Raw genomic sequence first — 11,147 nt, 5'->3', positions numbered from 1 at the left:
GTTTCTGTTACAAAGTACCCTGGAGATGCCATCCCTTTGAAAGAGCCATCATATCATCTCTCTTTGGGTGACTTCCAATCCGTCCATCCAACAGGGAGGGAAGAAGGTACTCGTTTATTTCAAGATGACTTTAAAGGAAAATTCCCATGCAAATGTTACAAGTTTAATGACTGCAAGGCCAAGTCCTAAAGTTCAGACTGTTCTGATCATTCTATTATTCTGATGCCTATGGATCTGACACAAATCACCAGCCAAGACTGTAAATTCAATTGACCTGTGACTGGTAAGCATAAACTATAAGACATAAATGCATGTTTAGTTTCACACATATCAGACAAAAATTTAGGTAAGTCAGAACAATAAATTTCATTTAAAAAGTAACTGAATGTGGCAAAGATAAGCCAGATAATTTTGCATATTATAACCTATTAAATTAACTTATGCCAAACATAGGATGTCCAAAGCATTAACTGGGACATACTTTGGATAGAAAGCTTTTCTTTGGTTTTTACAAACAGTGTTGGTGTTTACATCACTTGTTGTCATCTTGGAGAGGATGATCTAAAACTCTCAAATGATGGGGACCCCTCCCATGAGCTGTTACCTACCTCCTCTCAGCAGTCTTTAGCATTGCCTGCATCCGCTCTTCTATTGTTGCTTTAATTAAGAATCTATGTACAATAGTAGGTCTAGAAGGCAAGTAATAAGTGTAAGTTTAAAGACTACCTTAAGACAAATGAGTAGAAAATGACCTTACATGCACATGCTACATCCATTACTCCACTGGTGCCCACTTGTGGCAGGTCTTTATGACTGTGGTCAGGGACAGGACAGGTCTACAGTGCAAACCGCCAATGTGATCTTCATGAACTAACACTTTCATGGAAATGAGAAATCAGTTGCATGGATAATGCAGGACAAGTTCAACTGAGAGAAGGGAATGAGGCACTAAGCACAGGAGGATCAGGAAGAGCATGCAGAGAGAAGACAAATGTTCATGTCCATTAGTGGGATGGGCACACGCTTGGGAAAAGCTAAAAAGTTTCCAGGGCCAACAGCAGGCTAGTATGGCACACATGTGTTATAAATGCAACAGGTCAACATGAGGTTAGAGGTGGCCAGGGTTCAGATCATAAATGGTAGTCCTGCAGGATGTGATCAGGAACTGGATTGTGTGGTTATAAAGAAATGTGCTCCAGTGATTTACGCTACACTGCACTGTGGAAATGCTCTGGCTGCTGTGGAGGAAGGGAAGAGATTTGAAGTCATCCTGCCAAGAAGAGATGGATTGCACCTTTTGTCAGTGAGATAAGACGTCAAAAGATAAGGAATATCTTTGAGGTACAAAAATCAAGATTAAAATAATCTGAATATAAGACATACAGAAAAGTCATAGATTTCCTGTCAGAGCAAGTATAGATGATAAAAGTCACAGTAAAATATGAGAAAAGCTTGGGCTGGCTGAGGGTAACCCAAATGTAGTTTTGCTTTACCTGTGCCAAAGTTGAGATGTCTAGTGGATATCCTGGGGGAAAATATAAAGTTCCTAGATACATGTACAGATAACAACTAGATATCTAAAGCCGGCAATTTCAAGGTTCAGGGACACACCATGAAGGCTGTCCACCTACACATACTACTTGGTGCCAGGGCACTGGGTAAACTAACAACTAGGGAGGGTGGGTAAAAAGAACCACTGGACCACTACAGGAAGTAGGCCACCAATTACACTCTAAGCCTCATTTCAGTGGCATTTCACTCAGGGGTAGCTACCAAAACAGACATGCTGACAGAAAAGGAGATCAAGGAGGCAGAGGTGGACTGTAATGGAGTGCCACTTTAAACATGATTAACACTCAGACATATTCATGTGATGTATTTCACGATGCAGTCTCTTGAGAATATGAGAAGAGGTAGGATTTAGGACAAATGGGATGAAAAAAGGACACGACACTGCTCACACCCACCGGGCGGGCGCTATGCCCTCAGACACTGCCAGGCCTGCTCCAGAATGAACCCAGAGCCTGGCACTATGACTGGGTGCAGTGCTGCTACCACACAAGCTACCTCCTACCATCACCAAGGCAAATGGCCTGCTGTTCCCCTCACTCCCTGGCCTGCAGACTCGTGCAGAGGACTCGGAATGACTGTCTCCAAGCTGAAGTTAGATGTGTTCTTCCTCTGCTTCAGCTTCCCAATTAGGGCCCAATATGACCCCAAGCCCCATTGAGCTCCTTTCCTACCTGTTTCAGTCTAGCAACTGTGGCTCTTTGCCGCTCTTGACTTACAGATGTCACACTGATGTTGACTGTCTGCTATTAGTATGGCTCTATTTCAGTCTCTTTCATGCTTTGCTCAGATGTGCGCTGCTCAGTAAGGCTGGCTTCCAAGTCATCTGTGCTGTTTTTCATCCCACCCTGCTTGAGGTTTGAAGGTCCCTCACACTATACCCTTTACCTCCTCGATCTACTGCATCCTCACTGTCCACAGACCAGTGTGCTTACAAGTAGACTATAAGTTGCATAAGGTTATAGCAAATGCTTAAAACTGTACATGGCACAGAGAAAGTGCTCTGCAAAAAGAACTCTGGAGGAAGTGTGCGTGTGCGACTCACAGGTGATAATGGAACGACGAGGTGCTCTGCTCTGTGGGAGGCTAGACTGTCACTGGGAAGGAGACTAAGGACTAAGGTAGTCGCTTAAACATGAAAGGAAAGGCTACTTCCTGGGGAGCAACAGACTTAATGACCTTAGGCTTCTAAATCTGACACAAGTCCATCTACGGTTTAGGAAGATGCTGGTATAACAAAAGGTCAGTGTTTAGGGCTGGCAAGATGGCTCAACTAGTAAAACGTGCTTGATAAACTTTAACCAACAACCTCAGCTTGGTCCTTAGCACTAGGTTTTTTTTACTTTGTATACTTATTTTATGCTGCATATGCACCTGCATGCCAAAAGAGGGCATCAGATCCCGTCATAGATGGTTGTGAACACTCATGTGGCACTGGGAACTGAACTCAGGACCTCTGGAAGAGCAGCCAGTACTCTTAACCACTGAGCCATCTCTCCAGCCCAGCGCCCACATTAAATAAAAAAGAAAGTGAGATGCAGCGTGTCAGAGGCCAGCTGACCTACAATACGCAAACCACCAAAGTGCAAGTGCGGTTGCCTCCACAATGGAAGTGGAGAACTGCCTTCTGCCCTCAGTGCACAACTGCACGTACATACCTGCACTTACATGTAGACTAAATTCAACTGCATTCTAAATGATATTGGAAGGACTTCAGAACCCTGTATGGATCAAAGTTATGCTACTTTGCCACATTTTATTTAGGGTCTTTTGGAAGAGTGCAAAGGCTTATCTTGATCATCAACTTGATGAGATTTAAAATTACCATAGAAACACCACTGTCAGTACATCTATATGGGCATTTCCACAAAGGTTTCAGACATGTGTACAGAAGGGAGACCCATCCTGAATGTAGACAGCTGAGGTCAAGAATAAGAATCAGCACTCATCTGTCAGTGTTTCCTCACTGTGGCTGCAATGCGACTGACTATCTACTTCCTGTTTCTGCCACCCTGAATTTCCCACTATACTCCCAAAACCATGAGCCAAATAAGCCCTTCCTTAGCTACTTTTGTGTGATGTTTGCCACAGCAATGAGAAAAGTAATTTAAATACTGAATCTGTCTCTTTTTCTCTTAAAATTAAAGCTGTATTGGTTTCAAGCTGAAGTTTATGCAACAATCTAGATTTTTGACTCTGGCATGTCAAACTTTATTTACTACTTCTCGTGTTTTACCTCAGCAGTTCCAAACTGCTTACAATTCTAGGAAATATCAGCTTATCTGCCCTTTATTTTCTACACACGCAACTCTTCCACAATAGTTTTCTAGCCTAACTTCAGCCTAATGCCTTTATTCAGAACACAAAGCATATTGTTCTTGTTCATAAACTTTAAATCATCTTTTACTTGTGCTACACAGTGTCCTTTTATGTGTGTTTCTAGATGGGAATAGATTATGTCTTATATGATTGGAATCTTTAGCATGTAGCACAATGGCTGACATAGTTTAGATGCTCAGTAATACTTACTAAATAAGGGCTTAGTGTGTGGTTTTTGTGTGTGTGTTTGTATGTCTTCAGACATTCAAGGCCTCTAATACCCATGAGGTAATAACTAGGAAGCCAAGTTACAGATTCTCACAATCTAGTATTTGGATAAAGAAGTTCATATCATAAATAATGACTTTATTACTGCACCTAACCAAACCATCTTTAACTACATTGACTTATTGGTTCATTCACTGTGTGTGTGTGTGTGTGTGTGTGTGTGTGTGTGTGTGTGTGCGCGCACGCGCATCCAAGTGCCACAGAGCATGCAGACATGTAACATAGTGGAAATTTCCACATCTGACTTCATGTGATCGGTTGTAGCTAAAATAAATACTAAAAATAATGTATAAAATTATTTTCAGACGATGTACAAGGTGAAAGAAACATAAATCAATCTTATGTTTAAATTTAGACCCTTTCTTCAAACACTCCAGGCTGTAATAAAACAAAAACAAAAAATCCAAAAACAAAAAACCCTAAACAATTTCTGGTCCCAAACATTTCATGTAAGGGAGAGTTCAGGTAATGTACCCTTAAGAAACACACAGGGTATGATAAACATAAAGAATTTAAATGTTGAATTAGTTCCTCATAACCTGAAGCAAGGTAATAAGTGCCAACTTTCGCCCTTACTTTGTCTGTCCAATTCGGTGCACTCTCCCAATGGCCTGAAGCTCATGGGCAGGATTCAGTATCGGTTCCACCAGGAGGACATGAGTGGCTTCAATGATAGTTAATCCATTAGAGCCTGTATGCAGGGGCAGCAGCAAAATATTGATCTGGGGATCATATTTAAATGCTGAAAGGTTCTCCTAAAAGAAGAAAGGTACATTTTAATTTTAGCTGGATTGATTAAAATAAGAGCAGTTATGTTATAGCTCAAGATGAACATGGCAGTGAAGATTAAATGCTAATCCACCAACTTTTGGAACTGGAAAGTTGTTTTTCTTGATTTTGAAGATAATCATACACTTTTGCTTTTATAGCATGTAGTGGTATGTAACATCATAGATATATGTGTTACATGAAAACTGAACTGTGCGAGTGTAGAGGAAAGTGAGGGAAAAAAAAACATTGTGAAATTAATGTGAGGTAAGATAGGAATCTACTGTATTTTCAGCTGTTCTTGTATGTGGTATGTATCAGATTAGAGGTGTGACTATTAAATTTGATATAAACAAAATTTTAACCACATGTACTTTTTTCTGAGAGAGAGAGAGAGAGAGAGAGAGAGAGAGAGAATCTTTAGATTGTCTAGATAAAAAATATCTATTGTATTTTTTATCTTGTTTTAAAATGTTAATTTCATGAATAATCAAGAACTTAAAACCTTCTTATAGGGTTCAGAACAGAAGATAAGCTAAGGCAGCTAGAGAACGGCAGATCAGTTTGCACCTGATCTGTTAAAAACAGGAGGGAAACTTGACACACCTGGAATGTCTTAATGCGACTGATTTGTGTGAATCCCATGTTGTTGTCCGTGAGAGCTTTTGAAATAATATCTAACACATCTTGCCACTAGAACATCAAAGTGAGAAAAAAGTGTTTACACACAGCTTTCGGCCAGAGAGATTTGAGGAGGGAATAAATCATAATTAAGCCACAATATCTTTCATACTTCAGTTAAGTGAGCAAACCCAAACGCTCAGAGGAACCAGCAACACCAGCTCTGTGGGGACAGCACTTCCCCATCAAATACTGTACAACAGTAATATAATAAAATACAGACATCACTGAAAACGTTTAAAACAGCGGTGTCTTTAATAGATATAGTTCATCTTTTTAAATGTAAAACTAGAATTTTAGTATATTTATAAATAACAATTTACTTATAGTACATTAACTACTTTTTCTTAAATAGACCATTTCACTTGTGAGTGAATCTTTGAAGGTTACAGATTCTAACTTTTCAAATATCAAAAATATCTCTAAATGACATCAATTTAAAATTTAATTTTAATAAAAATATGTAGTGATAGGAACTGCCTTTATAAAGTATCATCACATTTCTCTAAACATAAGGACACAGAAAGAAATGGCATTAATTCTGAGTCTTAGCTCTATATCAGCAGGTATTTATAAGTAGTACTCAGATAGACACTTATTAGAGGCAGAAGACCAGCTAGACTGAAGCAGAAAGCCTTGATTATACCGTTGAGAAAACGAGCGCTTTGGCCCCCGGATCTTTAAGTTGTATTTTCATCAGAGTTCTGACCACAGCTTCCACTTTTGTAGAATGGCTACCCTTTGAACACAAAGAGGGAAATACATTAGCACCAAACAAAACCTAGTTAAGCAAGGAAAGAAAATTGGTATAAACCACTTCATTCAAACTATTTATAACAGAGCAATTATATAAATACAATTTTATATACATATATAAATATATAAAAGCTTGGCAAATATATATGTGCTTAATCTTTATTTTGTGTTTACTGGGGATTTTCTTTACTGTCTAATTGCAGAAATGAATGAGTTTACCAGCTCAGCGGGCAAGCATACTTGCCAGGAGCCTGATGACCTGAATTTGATTTCCCAGAGCTCACAGGACGGACAGTCATATCTACATGCTGTCCCTGACTCTGCACCCATGCCATGTCATGCACTGTCTCCCGTGTCTCCCAAATCTAAGAATAAGGATTTCTTAAAAGAATTTACATCCAGGTAACTGAACACAAATGCATTCTAGAAAGTCATACAATCTTGATACCACACAGTGTAGTTAGGTTTTATAGCTACTAAATTCTGTTACAATAAAGAAGCAGAATGGATATTAAAAAACCTTCCTCACTATTCCCTTCATTTCAGATATTTTAAGATTAGAAATGTAAGAATACAAAGAATGAAAACTCAAGGCACCTTGAAAACTGAAGGATTCAACCAATGAATACAATTTCTTTGCAATGGCATGACCATGGACAATGACAGAGACACAAGATGTCCACTAACACACAGGCAGATAAAGTCACTTTACAAGATATTTTTTCTGTTTTATTTTTCATCTTTCAAAACTGTTGCATCACAGGAATATGGAAATAGAAAAGTGGTTTAAAACCTGAGGAATAAACAAATGATGAACCCATGGTCAGTGTGTTTAACCTAAGCCCCAGTGGATAAGCAATCAGTAATGGCTTTTCAGATCTTAAACATGCACACTACCATGACCTAAATCAAGGTGTAGAAGAGGACAAGCCAAATGCAAATGGACTGCCACAGCAGCATTCACCCTTTCCTCAATGCTCTCAATATATTTATTTTTACAGGAAAAAAAAATACCAGGTAAACAAGGAAGAAAGTTACCCTAATTTAATGGGAAGACAATATTTTGAAGAAAAAAAAAAAGGCTAAAAATTTGCATGCTAACATAAGGAACTTATATTTATTTTTTAGACAAACAGCATCTCAATTATACATACAAGGTTTAAAATATGTTAAGGGGACTGCACTATCTCATACTACTGATTTCATAATAAAGAGAAAACAGGAAATGAATACAAAGTGAGACTTCCGACCTTCGGACAGAGCCACCCATATACCCTGTAACATGCCACCTGGAAAGCGGTTCACTTCCGGTACGGCTCAGTGGGGAAAGCACTCGCTGACAAGCCTGATAACCAGACAGAGTTCTATCCTTCTAACCTACAAACACATTGTCCTCTTACCACCACATGCAGATTCATGCCAACACACGTAAGAAATATACGCTAAGCAAAGTACAGGATAAACACGAGTCCTTTTATCTAGTGAGCTGTTTCTTTCTCAAAGACCAAGAGAAACAGAAAAAAATTTTTTTATAAGCAACATTTCAAGATGTTCAAAGGTTCTCAAAAAAATCCTCATAGGTTCTGAGCCATTTGAGTCCCAATTCAATTACTAAGAATAACTGTGTCTAGAAACCAAAAGCTCTCTTCCCAAGAACTACAGAGGGGGAAAGGCTAGTGGGAAGGACTGTCCGGAACCCTGTGTCTCTATGGCTCCTGTTTTGAGTCTGCACGCCCTTCATAGATTTGCAAACAGAACAAGTACATAGTGTCAGAACTGTGTTTACGTAGCTTCATCTCTCCAGAGGAAACCAGAGCCAAGACCTCACAATGTAGCCCAGCTGACCTTGATCTCACACCAGTTCTCTTCCTGCTTCAGATTCGAAAGTGATAAAATTACAGGCATGAGCTGCTGTGCTTGGCTAAGATAAAACATTTCATACTTTAGACTATTTTTTAGACATTTAAATTATAAATTATTATAAATGATACTCTAATGGCGTATGCTTTCCATTTTCTTGGTTATATAATTAGGAATGGAACTTTTGGCTCCGTGGCAACTGCTGCTTTCATAGCACGGCCAAGGCCATGTGCATGCTGGCCACACTCTACTTACATGCCACACTGCTAGTCCTTTGCCTTGTAAGATGATAAGTTGAAAGTTCATTGCCTCTGTGAACATATCTTCATTAAAAACTTGTAATTCGTTAAGTCAAAAGAAAATGCTCTAGACAACAACAGATTGCTGAAGTAAAAAAAGGGCACAGAAAAGTACTAACACAATCATCTCTGCAAGTGTGGATGCACATCTCACAGTCAGATCCAGAGCACACTGAGAAAGCCAACTTCCTCAGGGAATCCCCTCTCTACCCTCCAAGGCTGGAATCAGGCAAGTTGCCATGCCCACCTGGCATGTGTGGGGGTTCTGAGAATCTGAGCTATGGCCCTCATGTGTGGCATGCACTGTAACCACTGAGCCATCTTCCTAGCAATGGTACTGCATTTCCTTAATCCAGTCATGAGTGTGGACACTTGGGCTGATTCTATGTCTCGGCTGCTGTGAACGAGTAATGCTTCCATGAACTGGGATGAGACAAAAGCTTTAGATATTATGCTCATAGCGTCTGCTTCTGTTTTCCACTCAAGACATGAAGTCAGCAGGCAAAATAGTAACATGGTTAATAATAAAGAAATGGCCTCAAACCTTTCTATTAAGTGTAATAGAGAATAAACTACATTTTTGGCAGAAAGTAAAACATATAAAAAAATTAACAAAAATATATCAGCATCAAAGTCTAACAAAGGGAATTTCCTATGAAATTTGGCCTAGATGACATGTAGTAGCATATCTCTAAATCATAAATGTCAGCAGATTCTTATTCTAATAGGTATGACTTACTTTAATCAGATTAGAACGTCATAGTTATACATTCTTCCTGCAAAACTCTTAAGAATTTAAATTCTGAGTTAAAATGTTTACCGTGCTGAAAGGATTGAAAGAACAGTGTTTCCTGCCACATGTTTAGTGGACTAATAGAATTATAACAAAAATGCAATGAGAGAGTGTCTGGCTTAGAAGTTTGGCCATCCTTGCTCATCTAGAATAAAACTGCTATACTAATGGAATTCTGGGATAAGGTGCTCTGTGGAGAGAAGAATGCAAGGATAGTAAACAAAACAAAACAAAACAAAAATCTTTTTTTTTTTTTTTTTGGTTCTTTTTTTCGGAGCTGGGGACCGAACCCAGGGTCTTGCGGTTCCTAGGTAAGCGCTCTACCACTGAGCTAAATCCCCAGCCCCCCAAAAAAATCTTTATGCAGTGTCTTAGTTAGGGTTTTACTGCTGTGAACAGACACCATGACCCAGGCAAGTCTAATAAAGGACAACATTTAATTGGGGCTGGCTTACAGGTTCAGAGGTTCAGTCCATTATCATCAAGACGGGAGCATGGCAGTGTCCAGGCAGGCATGGTGCAGGAGGAGCTGAGAGTTCTACATCTTCCTCTGAGGTTACTAGCAGAATACTGGCTTCCAGGCAGCTAAGGTCTTATATAGCCCACACCCACAGTGACACACCTACTCCAAAGCTACACCTCAAACTATGCCACTCCCTGAGCCAAATATATTAAAACCACTACATTCCACTCCTTGGCCCCTATAGGCTTGTTCACGCCTATGACTCTATGCAGGCCATACCTAAACATAACATAATGTACAACATTTAGTGTAACTTCAAAAGTCCCCATAGTCTGTAGCAGTCTCAATAACATTAGAAGTCCAAAGTTCAGTCTCTTCTGAGATTCATGTAATCACTAAACTGTGATCCCCAAAGAAATACAGGAAACCAGCTGGGCAAACTCCAAACTCTGCATCTGCATGTCTGATATCAAAGCATTCTTCACATCTTCAACTCCTTTTTCTTCTGTGTTGACTGCAACAAACTTCTTCCTCCTGGGCTGGTTCCACTCCCCATTAGCAGCTTTCCTCAGCAGGTATCCAAGAGCTCTGGCATCTCTAACATCTTGGGAGTCTCCAAGTCAACGTCAACTTTATAGCTTCTTGTTCCATACATGATCTTCTGGGGTCCTCTAAAGGGCTGACATCACTTTTCCAGATCTTTAATCTGTAGCAATCTAGGGTCTGGTTGACCTCACTCCACTGCTGCTGTTCTTGGTGGTCAGGCCATGGTACTGGCATCTCCAATATGCTGGGGTCTTCTGCTGCAACTAGGCTTCACCAACAGGCTCATAGGCTCTCTTCATGGTGCCAAACCTCAAGTCTTTTGCATGACCCTTTGAGTCCTGGTCTGTCAACTGCAACTTAGGATGCACTTTCACCAACGGCCTTCCATGGCCTGTCACAGTGATGCTGGTCTCTTCTTAATCACTGCTAATTCCTCAGCTCCAGCTCACCAGCATCAATTGCCCCAATAGTCCCTTCTATTCTTGACTCTAAAGCCAGGGCCACATGGCCGAAGCTGCCATGTTCTGCTGCTTGCTCAGGTTGGAACATGGCCCCCCTTTTTCTATATCACCAGCTTTCTGTGTTCCAACTCCCTCACTGACTAAGCTTGGCTCTCCTGGAACTTGCTCTGTAAGTTGACCTTGAACTCAGATATCTGCATGGTTCTGTCTCCTGGGATTACAGTATGCACCACCATGCCTGTACCTGAACTGAGCTGGTTGGGATCTTGCACCAAGATTATCGATTCCTTAATTCAATTTAATATCCTTGAACACAGGATTCAGCTGTGTCCCTTTAATACTCA

The 11,147-nt window shown here is 40.1% G+C and overlaps 1 protein-coding gene across 2 annotated transcripts in view; it reads right to left on the bottom strand.

Annotated features, from left to right (window-relative positions):
- The window catches only part of Shprh (SNF2 histone linker PHD RING helicase), a 73,732-nt gene that overhangs the window by 2,242 nt on the left and 60,343 nt on the right, over positions 1-11,147 (bottom strand). For both annotated transcript variants that reach the window (XM_006227639.4, NM_001107470.1), the window contains 4 exons: positions 6,272-6,364; positions 5,551-5,637; positions 4,753-4,931; positions 609-689 (listed from right to left, as the gene is read on the bottom strand). In XM_006227639.4, the coding sequence (XP_006227701.1) occupies positions 609-689; positions 4,753-4,931; positions 5,551-5,637; positions 6,272-6,364 (440 nt within the window). The remainder of the gene's footprint in view (positions 1-608; positions 690-4,752; positions 4,932-5,550; positions 5,638-6,271; positions 6,365-11,147) is intronic.

This window comes from Rattus norvegicus, chromosome 1 (genome assembly GCF_036323735.1).
Source record: "Rattus norvegicus strain BN/NHsdMcwi chromosome 1, GRCr8, whole genome shotgun sequence".
Classification (NCBI taxonomy): Eukaryota; Metazoa; Chordata; class Mammalia; order Rodentia; family Muridae; genus Rattus; species Rattus norvegicus.
This window is presented reverse-complemented; position numbering and strand designations above follow the sequence as displayed.